The sequence below is a fragment of the Corvus moneduloides genome, chromosome 6 (genome assembly GCF_009650955.1).
Source record: "Corvus moneduloides isolate bCorMon1 chromosome 6, bCorMon1.pri, whole genome shotgun sequence".
In the NCBI taxonomy this organism is placed as follows: Eukaryota; Metazoa; Chordata; class Aves; order Passeriformes; family Corvidae; genus Corvus; species Corvus moneduloides.
In genome coordinates, this window is record NC_045481.1 from 33,985,901 (window position 1) to 34,000,204 (window position 14,304).

General features: G+C 38.8%; 1 protein-coding gene across 3 annotated transcripts in view; it reads left to right on the forward strand.

Moving 5' to 3' along the window:
* Positions 1 to 14,304, forward strand: part of RAD51B (RAD51 paralog B) — a 424,424-nt gene that overhangs the window by 194,927 nt on the left and 215,193 nt on the right. For all 3 annotated transcript variants that reach the window (XR_004240589.1, XM_032110706.1, XM_032110707.1), the window contains exon 8: positions 12,666 to 12,762. Coding sequence is in view for 2 of the 3 variants with exons in the window: in XM_032110706.1 (XP_031966597.1) it covers positions 12,666 to 12,762 (97 nt within the window). In the remaining variant the exon portion in view is untranslated. The remainder of the gene's footprint in view (positions 1 to 12,665; positions 12,763 to 14,304) is intronic.

The following is a 14,304-nucleotide window of genomic DNA, read 5'->3' on the forward strand; positions in this document are numbered from 1 at the left end:
ACCACACAAGGTATTTTGCAAATTAGCATCCATCTAAACATGAAAAAAATGTTCACTGAGATTCAGATATAATTGAGCAGTTAGCTTTAATGTGTCACACACTCTGCTACTTCACCTTGCTTTGAAGTTCAAGTATCTTGCATTGAATTATTTTAATCTTTGTTTTAGAAACTCTACAAATACATTATCCTCTCCTGAGAAAATCTACTGGGCTACTATTCCACTGTCAGCATGCCAATCCCAGTGTCCCAGCATCTGTAGCTGCTGCCTCCTGACCCACACCTAGTGCATCTGAAGATGCACTTCCTGCCTGAGACATCTTACCGTTTTCTTGCTCCTGATTTCCCACAGTGTTTGCTCATATGCTTCAGTCCTATCCAGAAATGCATTTCTAATCTAGGCCAGGTTTCCTATGTGTTTGCCCAGGTAGCTCACTCCTCACTGGAAGAAGCTGTTCCAATCATGGGGCTGCAGAAAATCTACTGTTACAACAGCATATCCATTCTGTTGACTAAGGCATAATTTGCTCCCCTTAAGTTCTTCTCTAAATTAAGTTAACATTACTATCTTTGCAATTTTTTATGGAACTGCATAATGGAGACTGATGTGGTGTTTTTAAGAAAGACTTTAGATGAAGCAGTTTCAATGGAGTCCAAGGAAAATGCATGTTCCTGTGAATTTTAATAACAAGTCTAGGAAATGATATTGAAAAATTCCTAGCTACAGTGAACAATTAATCTAGAGCTGCTGCAAAATTTCAGTTGGTTGTCCAGAAGACACCAGCTGCTTTTCTCTGATGCCTGTGTGTGTAGTTTGTAAGATGGACAGCAAATCTTTGTTGCACTTGGGTTGTTCGAACAAGGTGCAAAAATTACTTAAGTTTAATTCCTAAAGTGCAGATGCTTTCTAATTGTGAAAAAGCTGAAATCCTGTACCATTCCCAAGGTTTTCTGAGAGCTTAAGATCACTGAATGTGCCACAGCCTGATTTTATTCGTCTGGCAGCAACTCTCAAGATTTCTGTTGTTCTAGTAACAGCTGTAAATATTCTAGAGTACCCAAATAGCTGAATGAAGATCTTTGGTTTTGTTTTATAAAGTGTTTACAAATATTTACGTAAAAAGTGAGGTGCCGGCAATACAGAACAGTAATACGGGTAGACCCAGTGTCATTTCCAGTGGTATCAGTGGACCTATTCTCAGTGATTACCAAGTCAAAGGGGGTACGTGTCATGCTGCAGTCTCAGCACAAAAATGATTCCTCGCATTTTTCAGAGTTCATTTTCCATCCTGAGTCCTAACTTTCAAAGAGGTTCCTAATTATTCATGCTTCCAAGAAAAATACACTCCAGTTCAAGTAAGTTGGGTAGCTTAATAGAAAATTTAAAATGTGACATAAAGGCTGATTTTATTGGAGAAATACAGACTAATTATATTTCCTAGTGAAACGGTTTAGAAAAATTAGGATACAGAGGCCAAGATAATGCCACTGAAATTCCAGAATGTTTTAAGCCACAATTTTTTTTTTTTCCTCCCAAATATCAACAAAAAGAAACTTGGATGATTTATGTCCCCTCTCCACTTCTTTCCTCTAGGTGATCAGTTCTGACATGTTAGGAAAATAATCATAACATACATGTTTGGGCATGTTTTTTTCCTGTCTCATTATGAACTATTTATCTATTAGTAGTAGACTTCTTATTTTAATGTGCTTTTGTGGAAGAAGCACTTAGGATAATCTTACTACTGTGTAGCAAGGCTTCCTAAAATGCTATAGCAATCTTCAAAGAATGCTAATAAAACTTCGTAGCACAGTCTGCCACTGTGCCTTTTGTACAGGTTGCATTTATTATTTTTTTTAGGAAAATTTTCTTCAGAATATCTTAGTTTAGAAAAATACATCGAACATTATAAAAGCAAGAATGTGAAAGGTTAAAGCTCTTAACTCTCTAACTCTTCAGGTTTAGGAGACTGACACAATATACATAAGTAATCTTCTTTTGCATAAAAATATTGCACTGCATTTTAGAGGTATGTTGATGTATTACAAATCTCAAAAGCTAGGTGGTAAAACTTCAACTTTCAGTCCAGTTGGACTAAAATATTTTGATTATGGGAACAGTCATTGGTACTATAAAAAGTACTACCCAGCATTCAGACTGGTGTGTTTTGTATGATTGTTGCATTTTAACAGGGGCTGAGGCTACTGATGGTTTTGTAATACTATAAATATTTCTGGTAGAGGAAGATTATTGGCTGAATTTTTTTTTAGGCTCTAAAGGTGTAAATGCAATTCAGTGTATGAAAATGTCTAAAATTAAATGTTAATAGGTAGCTACAGCTTGTAATACATTTAATTCATTTTCACTTGTTCTTTCATACCTTTCTGAGCCCTGAGTCAGAGGGAAGGGAAACTTATGGCAGCTTGAGAGGCTGTTTGTTTCAGCATCTTGGTATTTTGTTTTCTGCATGACTTCTTTTTTGCAGCCATTACAGCTATAGAGGTTGGTAACTGAACTTTGAAATCAGCAGGAACACAGCATTCACTTAATCAGCCATAGTTGCACTAAATAATGCTGTCAGTGTCTAGTTTGTTTTGTGAAAATTATCAATATCTTGGTTGTCAGGCCTCTCTGCAGTATCAGTTACTACCTTAATACTCTACAGACCTGTCAAATAGCTTGGGCAAATGGGCGGATGGAGTTATATATCCACATTCCCTGTTACCCTGTACTTCAAACCTACTGACTGTTACATACACGGAAATAAAGCTACATGGTTATCTAAGTATAGCCATTATAGACAGGTATAAAAACCCTGTGTCTTGAAATGAGTTCAGTGAAAGGCCATAACACAGTAAGAAAACTTTTCTAACAGGTGTGCTGTAAAGCATTCTGTGTTCTCTAATGTAACCATAGACTAGAAAAGATCTGCTCTGTTTCTGTGGTGCTGATAAAGTATGTTGTGTGCAAAAAAAGGTAAGCCATGTGATGGTGGTAGTAGTTACCTGCTTATAAAGGTTAAATGAATGGACAAGGGGAACAAATATTCTAGCACATTCTAAAGGGGCTTTCTGCTGCTTCCACAAGATACCAAGGAGCAGTCTAAACTAGCACTGTCCTCCCTCTAAGAATCTTGGCATAGGGTCATGATGTGGGAAAAGGTGGAGCTAGGAAAAGTGTTTTAAAAACTGTTCACTGAAGCGGTAAATTACAGTAGCCCATTGAGCTGTTTCAGTTTGTATCTAAGATTCAGTGAGTCTCCTGTGACCCACTGCCTTGAAGGCTTGAAGGAATTAATTGGAAAGAATCTGAGGAATTAATGAAATTAATGACATGAAGTTGTGCTTTATATGCTGTATCTCTCTAGACCTGCATGTGTATATTAGTACAAATGGTCTTTCTGATGGGCTTGTCAAAACATCAAAATCAAAGAAAAATGCTGGTAGAGTGATTATCAACTTGAAATAGGCCACAAGCCCTAAGTAGATCTTGTTAGGAGTATTTCATTAGTTTAGTAATGAATAATAGACACTTCTCCAATTACTTCATATTCCTATTGAGTTGTTAGGAAAAAGCTAAGTATCGACAGGTATAAAAATACTGAATAAAATAAACCCCAAATAGGGAAAGAATTATAAATATATAATTTTAAATATGTGATTTCTAGTAATAACATACTAGATAGTCCTGAGGTGTCCTAGAGTGCCTGGGGGAGTATGAGCCTTTCCAACTTTCAACTCTGTGCTTAAAATCAGGGTTTAGGAATGGTAGTAAACATTTGTGGTACCTTTTGTCAGTTTGCTTAGTGTCTGAGCATCTGTCTCTACAATAGAGGTAACAATACATTTATTCCACCAGAAGGTAGTGAGATTTAATGTCAAAGAATTTGTGTAAATTTGGTAAATTTGAAGTGCTGGATGAAGCAGGGTAGATGCATGGCAGAAGGTCTGAACACAGCAAGTGAAAGCAAAGAGCCTTCAATCTGTTTTGATCTGCTAATGAAAACTAACTAGTGCCCATAAACTAAACCAGGTTTTTCACTGAGAAAAAAGTGAGCATAAATTTTTTACTTACTTGCAGTCTTGTGAAAGTGTAGGAGATGTCTCTCCTCTCAATCTGGAGCATGCCAGTGCAGAACTGAAGTTCTGTACTACTTTGCTGGTGCTCCAGGCAACCCAGTTTCTTCTCCATCCTTCAAAATGAAACAAATTCAACCAACCAAAAGCCCTGTTGCAGAGAACAGCACACAGTCTAAGAGTGAACTGTGAGTCTGTAATTTTATTTTATTTATTCTGTTACAAGACAATTTGGCATTCATCAGAAAACTCCCTTTTAAGCAGTGGTGCTCTCTGCTTTTAGAGTTTTACAGCAGGTTTTGGCTGTAAAAGTTGCATGTGAGGTACTTTGTGTTGCCTTGGCCAGTGTCAGACCAGTCTCTTGCTGTGGTACATCACTAGCTACACGTGAGAAAGCTCAGTTCAGAAAGCCATCATTAAGCAGAGGCTGGAGGGAAGGGTGGAGGAGAGGAAGATCTGCTGGAAACTCAACAGGGAGCTCTGGGCAACTGGCAGGATATGAAGGTGGGCGGCAATCCCTCTCGGGGTTGCACGTCTCTGCGAACAGGTCTGTGCAGGCTGCTGGATGTGAAGGCCTTCCAGGCTCACAAACCATTCTCCCGGGCAGCACAGCACAAGGGTGCTACGGTGTGGATTTTGAAGGTTGCGTTTGTGTTGGCTGCATTCCTTGTTCGAAGAGTAGGAAAGGCTAAAGACCTCAGGCTGTTGCTGGGTGGTAGCTATTTCAACTTGAAGGCGTGTAGCTGCCTGAGAACAGCATGCTTTTGTTTTGCTTTGGTTCTTTTTTTTTTCTTCTGGTGGAAGTTTTAATTCATTGTGATTCTTTTTAAGTAGTTGGCAGAGATGTGAATAGACACTTTACTTCTTCAAAAGGCTTATGGAATAGAATTGCATAACTTTGTACTTTTCCTATGCAAAGCAGAGTAAGTTCGATGTAAATACAGTGGCTAGTCTCTGAAAGATACCTTGGTTTCTTCCAAGTCCTGTTCATACCCCATGAAATCCAAAAACTATAAAATCACCTCTGCTGCTATGAATTGTCTCACTGAATGATGAAAGAGGAGAAGTTTGAGTAGAGATACCTTGGCAAAACAAGACTGGAAGTTCTCTCTCTCCTAGGAGCTCCAATAAGGTTGCAGCTAGCCAGCAGTGTGTCCTGAACAATAGATCTCTGATCTTCTAAAAGATGCTAGGGAGCCTTCCAGAGAATTCTGCTTTCTTGTTTCTGTGCTGTTTAATTGCCTTTTTTTTTTTTTTTTTTTTACTGGATTCTGATGAAAATAGATGCAGTTGAAATCCTTTGAGGCAAGGCCAGCACTTTTAGGAGTATGCATTGCAGATGGGATTAGGAAGTGTTTCTCAATAGGCTTCCAGTGGTTTATGTGTACATATCTGTTATTCAGGGAATTATGCCAAATTCTGGTAACATTGGTTGAGATGTGAATTCTAACAGCTCTTGGCTTTGCCTTCAGTCAGGGTAGCTGCTATGCTATGTCTGAAAATATCTGTCTGCTTCCCTCCAGCCTGTGTATCACTGTTACCAGCCTGTTCCTCTGTCATACTATAGGCAAGGTGGCTGTAATGGGTACTTTGTCTTTCAGCTGATTTGGATTAGCAACAGTTGTTAAATGTGGGCATTTGTGTATTGCTCATGCCTGCAGTGAAGCAGCTTTGTGCTACAAACATTTTAGTTAAGCATGTTAAGATATTTTTGAGTATCTTAGTTAGGCCTTGCTTAAACACCAGAAGTGGTGTTTGACTTTAGACATGGAAATTTCATTTATTATAAGGCTTTTTACTTGGGATGGCTGGGCTTTATAGAGTATTTGACATTATTTGCATTCTTCGCCACAGAAACCTGAGCTGCTGGGGCTAATGGCTGCTCAGTTTAGGAATACAGGACACCTAGTGGGATAAGTATTGGGTGGGTGTGGTGATTTGCTTGGATTTGAGATGATAAACTGTTGGGTTTTTTCTTTTGTATTAGGTTTGTGTGAGCCAAAACAGTTTTCATTTTCTGAGAATGAAGTTAGGTGTATATATATTTAATCCCCTGTAATTATAATAGTTGTGATCTAGTATGTTTAATTTGGTCCTAGAGCCCAGAGTTATCTTGATTGTGCTGAGGCTTTTCTCACTAAAAGGCATTCTCCTGCAAGGTGAGGCCCTGTGAAGCAGTGCTGCAGTAACTGACTTCAAGAGCTGCTGTAGCTGTGGGCACTTGACATTCTCTCTTGAAAACTGGTATTTTGGTAAGGAGCTCTCAGTATTGCATTCAGACCTTTCCTTTTTCTGTTTCTAACTCCATGATTTCACCAAAAATGCTCAGTTTTGACCATGTTTTATTCCTTGTGAATATTAGGTACAAATTCTGCTGCGGTGTTGCACAATTTTTGACAGCTTTTGTGGCAAATGGCTGGTGACGCTGAAGAAAATCTCCCTGAAGAAACAGAAGTTGAAGAAAAAGCCTATTCAGCATGTAGTGTAGATGAAGATCACAAATACTCTTGTTACTGTGACAGATGGTGGCAATTTAGGATTCTTCCTTGAGCAGACTGATGCCCGTCTTGAGGATGTGTAACAGGTTTTCAAGGAGAATGCTGCGGTTCTCACAGCTGTTTGAAGCATGATGTTTCACCCCATTTTTCTCTCTGTTCCCTCTTCTGTTTTCAGGTTGCTGCCTGCCCCATCTGGCTCTGTGGTATTGCTTGGTGCACTGTCCTTTATTGTTTTGAGCCATTGCTTGAATGCCTCATTAAAAGCTCTGTGCTTCAGGGAAGGGGAGAGAGGTGCCTTCTCAGGGATCGGAACTAAGATTGGCTGGGGATCAGTAAGAGTTCCTTTCCGTCTCCTCCAGCATGCAGAGTCATCATCCCAGCCCTACTGACTTGTCACTTGTGCTTGGTGCTCTCTGGTGACGTTTCTTGAGCACAGTGAAAACCACAAAATAAATCGACTAATGAGGGTGGAGTAATTTGGGACTATTGCAAGTGTCCTTGCTCTCCCAGCTCAACAGGAAGCCTTTAATAAGAGTTTTCCTAAATAATGTTGCATGCGAAATAGGGATTTCTGCTTCGTTCTTGTAACAAACAGCCATTTCATGAAACAGTGTGGTTTTTTGCCTTTTGGTACATTCCAGAAGACTTTATACCTTTGCTGGTTACTGATTGATAGTTCTGTGCTGAGCTCCCTGTAATTTTGCAATAAACTAACAAGGAGGCTGAGACCACAAGTTTACAGAAAATTGCTTATTTACTCAACTGGATTTACAAGGATGACAAAGTCAGATTTAGTAGTTTCAGTGTGGTCTAGGAAGAGCAGGAGGAGTACTTGAAAAATTGTACTGTATAAATAACCAAACAAAAAATAGTTTACTTATCCTTCTGTGTAAAGTTCTTAGGCCAACTCTCTCCCAGGACCTGCAGGGATTTTCTGCATAAGCAGAAACTTTGCTATTCCTAATAAATGGGGGTGTTGTGAGTTTAGGCACAATAAATAAGTTGTTTTTTTTTTTTTTTTACTTTTCTAATGTTCTTCCAAAAAACTAGCATCTGCTGAAATCACATCAGTGGAAGGTGACTCTGTTTTCACAACCGCATATAAAGATTTTAACAGGATTAACACTGTTGTTGACTTTTGGATTAAATCTTAGAAGTAGCAATAATCTGTCTAGAACCTGAATGCTGTTTTCCTTGGGAAATCCTTGTGTCCATTTTTTTCCAGGTATTGGCACCTATAAAAAGTGAGAAAATGATCAGAGGAGTAAGTTGTGGGGAGTTTAAAACATGTCTAAAATTAGGAAGTTGAAAAAGTATTCCTACTGTCTTCTTGTGTTTATCTCTGGGTTTTCTAACTAAGAAGGATTCTTCTTGCTGTCATAACACTTCTAATTGTTAGATGAGATTATTTTACAATCTGAGGTTGCTATGCTGAAGTAAAAATTTAAAGTAAAAGATTTGGAAATTGTGTGGTCCGTCATTTGTGTGGTATTTTAAATAGTAGACTTTTTCCCAGAAAAGATTTTGAAATCTGAATCTGAGTGAATTTCTAAAGAGTTGGTAATTCTGTCAGAATTGGAAGGCTGAGGACTGTAAATTTTCACTTGTTAAATAGCTCCCTTAACGAATGGCAAATTAATAAGCTGAAAGCTTAAAGGCAGTGGTTCATTGAACTCCATGGGAGACTGTATGAGGCATGTTTCTAGTGTTACTGAGCCATCTAGCTGACCTTTTCAGCTTCCTCTTTTAGCAGAGAGTGGAGAGTGTTTTCCATTCATGTACAGTTGCTGACGGAAGAAGCCCTACACCCTTTGTTCATCACAAAGTAGAAACAGAAAAGCAATAGCACAACTTCCTTACCTGTTGCACATGTCTGGACATGTTGTGCATGGACAGGTGTGATGGTTTTTTGTGACTCTTAGTGACAATGAAGATATTTTGTTCCATTAGTTGATGTTGGAAGTAGGAGCTCCTCTTAAAATACTGGGTGTTTTTAAAATACAATCTATTTTAAAATACTGTGTATTTCAGTATGATAACATCAAAATACCATGTAGCGTTATTCTCACTGTTGAGTGTTCTGCTGGAAGTTAATAAACGTATGACTGGCTTTGAACCTCTTGAGAGGAAGCTGTGCTTGGCTGGTAATGATGTCCAGTATCTGTCCAAAGGAACCACAACAGAGGCAATTTTTCCTTACCTGCTTAGCCTGAGGACTTGGCTGGTCTCCTGTACTAAACAGGTTAAATTAATGGCAGATCTACAATGAAAAGCTGAAGTGCTATTGCTAGTTCAGTGCAGGGCACTCTCTGGTAAGTCTGCTTGGACTGGTGGCCCAGCTTGTTTCCAAGCACTGTTTAGCAGTGTGAGGAGGTTTCTTTCAAGTGTGGCACCTATCAGACCAACCCGAACCTTCGTGTTGGTGGTTTGTAGGATTCAGCATAATTAACATCAAAAATAGTATTATATTCTGTTGCCCATATGTATGAAGCGATATGTGAGACTCAGCCAATGCTGTCCATGCACAAATGTGATTCCTCACCAGAAAGTCTCAGAGATGTTTCACACCAGATTTCCTTTGTCTGCCTGTGTGTTCTCTCCATATCACACACACATTTAACCATTCCCTCAAACACTTATTTGCAACTCTCTGAATGTGTCGAACCATTTCAAAGGATAGCAGAATAGAGTGTAAGCGTGTCTTTCAGGTTAGTGAAGGAGACTTTGGGGAAAAAATTAATAAATTCTTTAAATGTGCTGCTGGAGTCATGTGATACCAGTATTCAGGGCTTCAAGTTTGATGCCTGTAGGACTGGTGACTGCTGAAAATGTAGGGTTTTGTTTAAGTGGCACTTTTCACTGCCAAAATATTTGTGACCAAAGTTTTACTCATGGAAAAATAAAGCTTGGCACTTTCCAGTGAGGGCATATGGTTGAAGTTTTGAAGATAGATGTATCTATTCAGAGGAATTTGCTGAATCTGTGTGCCTTTTTTCTTCATAACTGTAGCAAAAGACCAGCTCTTTTCTTCTGTTAGTGACCCACAGCTTGTTTGAGCTAGTGAGAATTTGGAGTACTCTGCACACTCTCAGAGTGACGTTCAAACTGTATTATGGGAGCTGCACAAAGATACATGAAAATACATATGTGTGTGTATATATATATATGCTAATAGGAATACCTGTATTTGATGAAAGAATTTTGCAGTAAGCAAGGCTGCAGAAGTGTCATGGGGAATTTGATGCCAAATTTAGTGCTAACAGCCTTGTCTTGTGGCTGAACTTGTCTTATGGAAGAACTGCATCTGTTTTGGTTCTGTAGGCCTATAGAAATGAAGAATAATCTTCAATTAATTCCAAAATAAGCATTCTGTATGTATATATGGCTTCATCTCAGAGGAAGTGTGCTTATTCAAGGTAGTATTTAAATATGTATTTAAGCAAAATGTGTAACCATCAGTGAAGTCATGGAACAAAGGATATACTTAATTCTCATACTCCGAGCAAGTCAGAGAAGCACATTTACTTGGGTAGGACTCTACTTTTTTAAACTGATCTTTTAAACTGTATAGCAGGTAATCTAGGGTATTAGTATTGAATAGTTACTGAAGGATACATCAGAAATTGAAATCTAGGTTCAGAGGCATAGCTTGAGTTAAACACAAAAGGTGAAGAAGATTTTCAGTCCTACAGCTAACAGTGCTGTGGAGTTCGTGGTTAAGGAGGAATCTGGAAGATTTAAAAAACAAGCAGTTGTGTTATTCTTGTTCATTTTTCTTTTGATTTTTTTTGAAGCCTTCAAAGTTAGTTTCCTTTGAAGGAAAGCAATAGGAAATATGGTGTGCTTAGGTATTTTTTTCTATTAAAAATGCTCCTCAAGCATGCTAACATTTCTTTAAAATGTGGTGCATAAATAATAAAATACGTGACAGCACAGTACAAAGATTATCTTGGCATGAGTCTGGGGTGACTGAATCACTTACAGAGCTTGATACTTGTTAATAATGTGATCATTGCAAAGTGTGCCAATGAAAACTTCATACCTCACCAGTACGTGTGAGTATAAGTTTGTTAGTGCGTTCTGTTTCAGCACACTTTCTAGTATTGGGTACTATGGATATGTGAGTCTGTGGCTTTTGTGACACAGTGAAAACAAAGAGAATGGTTTCAAGAAGGAAAGGTCTCACATGCTGTTCCTTATCCCTGCTCTTGGCTGCCTACTCCTTTCATTTGCCTTCAACCAGTTTTGATGCCCATCCTATCACAAGGATGAACTAGCTCACTAAAATGGAAGATAAGTATACTAACAAGAAAAAAAAAAGGAAAAGTGACTTTTTTCCCCTTTATTAATAAATTGAATTATCTTACCTTGTAATCTTATGAACAAGTCAGCCATCAGTGGCAGCAAGGAGTTGCACGCACCAGACCCTTTCCAATCTGCTTTTGACTGCTTACAGGTACACACAGCAGCTCCAGGAGAAACAGCAGAGGGGTGTAATGTGTTTCTTGTGTGTTTGCTGCTAGCAGTATTGCAAGTTGTACCTTAGCTGAGGGTGTATGACCAAACAAGGCTGTTATCTACCACGTCCATGTTCACTGCAGTGATCATAAATGCCCAGTCCCAAAAGGTACATCCTGTGGTTAAGCTGTGCAGAGTGATCACAGCCAGCTGAAGTTTGTCCGAGCTTATAGTCAATAGCTGTGGAGTTCTGAGGGTCTTGAACTCCTGTTGAGTAAGTGAAGATTTGACTTACACACTTTTTGGTTTAGTTGATTCAGTCCATACAGCTCTCAGGCACCATCATGCCTGCTTGCCAGCACAGAGATGAGTGGGCTTGCATGAGCAGGGAGGTAGAGTCTTGTAAAGGTCACACACTCCATCACACTGGTCGCACCTCACGTCATGCTGCCTGAAGAAGACGTCCTGCAGCACCACCACTCCGATTACAACTCAATGATCTGACACAGCTTATGTGGGGTCTCAAAATGGGAAAAGAAAGGGCAGAGTGTGTCATATCTTACTGCTGAAAATATTAGAAAGCAGGAGGAAGACATGATCGGAGGGAGAGAAAAGCAGTGGAGGGAAGAGCAGAGAACTTCCTCTTCCTTTTGACAATGGTAAACTGTTACTTTATTCTAGTAGCATCATGAAACTGCATCCAAGTAGTGTGTAGGATTCCTTTCTCCTGTGTCAAATACAGCTGAAGACAGGCCATTAATTTCAAAGAGAGTTTGTTTGGAGTGGGGTCTGTTCTCAGTGCAAGCAGAAGGTTAATTTTGGTTCTTAAAAAAAAAAAAAAAAAGTAATTTTTAAAGTTTATGTCAGTTAGCAAAGTGGAGACCAACTGTTATTGCAGAAAGTGCAGCTGCTTAGAGATCCAAAGCATTACAAGATAATTGTGGCTATAGCTATGCTTTTCTCTCTGAGGTGTTTGCTTAACGTTTTCTGTTACTAAAAACCAGTATGTGTTCAAAGGTGCAAGAAATTGTTCATCTCTTGTAAACGTGACTATTGCTTATGCTGTCAGAGGAGAGCACTGTGGGTACTATAGTCTTATATACTAGAATTTTGTGATCCTGAAAAACACTCAAAAATATGTAAAGATAGCCCTGTAACATTTAGTACTTTTGTGCTTCAGATCAATGGGGATGTATCCCTACCACACCATGGCACTGTGTTTCAGCCAAAGGGAGAAAGTGTGTAAATTGTGTGGAAATTTTAGGAAAATAGATTTCCTATTTGCCTGTGAAGAAAATGGGCAGTTTTTGTAAAAAGCATCAAATTGTTCATGGAAGACGAGCGAAAGATGAATGAAGCTCTTCAGAACAGTAGTTCCATTTAAGGTGCCTGTATGTATCAACATACTTGTTGTTTAGTATTTCATCTTTTTAACAATATCCCTTTTCCTCCACTTCTTGCAGTTGACTCCTTCAGTTTCTGGAGGTAGTTCAAAATGTGTTGAATTTGCTGAAGATCAGTATAGAGGATCATCTTGATGCTATGCCTGGAGGATTCCAGTCCTGGGCTTCTCTCTGCCTTCTAGTAGCTATAAAAATTCATTTCCCTTCCTCCTCTCCTTGTCTGTTTGCAGGTTATCTTGACGAATCAGATTACCACATCACTGAGCAGTGGCCCTTCGATCCAGGCAGACCTGGTGTCTCCAGCTGATGATTTGTCCTTGTCTGAAGGTAAGAAATCCCTTCTATCAGAACTGAAACTCTACACTGATACAAATCCACACTGTAACTTGCAGTCTTCTGTTGAAGTACAGGGGGCTGAGTCAAATTATCAAGTCTAACCTAACACAGTCTTGAAACAAAATTATTTTCCAGTTTCTCTGAAAATCCATGTATAAATAGAAAGTACGTGAAGTAGCTGAAAGGATCAAACACTTTCTAAAGGCTAGGAATCAATTTATGAGCCATGTCAGTTTCTCAGCATTGTACTGTCACTCATGTGCGTTTAAAGCATTTTCTTAGTCTTCTAAAGCTGCTGCAAGAGTAAATACACAGACCAGTCTGCAAATTTCATCTTATCTGATGATTATCAGTGATTCCAAAGAGAAACAACTGGTTATGAAGGAAGGAAACCAAATCCTCAGTCCTGTTCCTTGAATTACTACTGTCTGGTTTTCAAGTACAGTGCCTCAGACTGCATCTCTCTGTTGTGTGAATGTAATAGGGGGATTTTTATAATGCCATATATTACTTTACATCTTCATGGTTCTGTTTTCTGCAAGGAATTATAGAAAAGCACTTTTTTTGAGCAATAGTGAGGACTTACTGTGTTAAGAAGAAAAGATATTTCTGAATCAAGGTTTACAAAGTAATAGAATAATTTTGTTTTTTCCCACTTGCAAAGAATAGTCAGAGTACCCTCATGACAGACAGATGCAGAAAAGTTTGTTATTTACTGTTGAGTTCATGCATAGATCCAAACGTGTGATGCAAAGCAACGCTCATCTTCCTTGCAAAGGCATGATAATTGCACGTAGACTTTCCACTTTGTATAACACGGGTATTCACGCTCTTTGTGTCCTTGCTGCACTTTCTGGTGGTTCTGGTCAGATTCTCTGTGTTCTAGTTGATCACAGAGTCATCTCAAGCTTGTCTGATTTAACATGAGTACAGCTTGGTGGCAAAAATAACTAAGCAGTGGTTAAAATTGACATTATTTCTGTAACTCATTTCAGTGGACAAGAGAAAGAGCTTGAAGATAGATTTAAGCAGAATTTCAGGAAGTAGCAAGTAACTTCAGTGCAATGCCTTAACACTGACTGATGTGTTTACTTCATAATTTTGTCGATAGGGGCTTGGCAAAGCATGGCCCATTAAATAATTTCGGAATTGTCCTCGTGGCTTTTATTGGCTCCACACATTGCCAAAGTATCTCTGAAGTACATTGCTTGAATACTGCTCCCTACCTCTGGCAGAAAGAGTTGAAATTTGGTAACTAGATTTGGAAGATAAAGGCATAGTTTTTCACCTTTATGATTTCCTTCTTTCCCAGACAAATGTTCTTGATCACAGTACTTGTGCTTCTCTTTGTCCTTTAGAATTGCTATGTATGAGTTCCTTTGAAAAGAAAGGCACAGCTGACTCTGAAGTGGGAGTAATAACAAAATATGTTTTCAGTAAAACATTTTTGTCCTGTGGTTAAAATATTTGAAGATACTTTGGAAAAACACATGGAATAGTTGAAGGGTTTCTAAATTTCCCAGCACATATGAA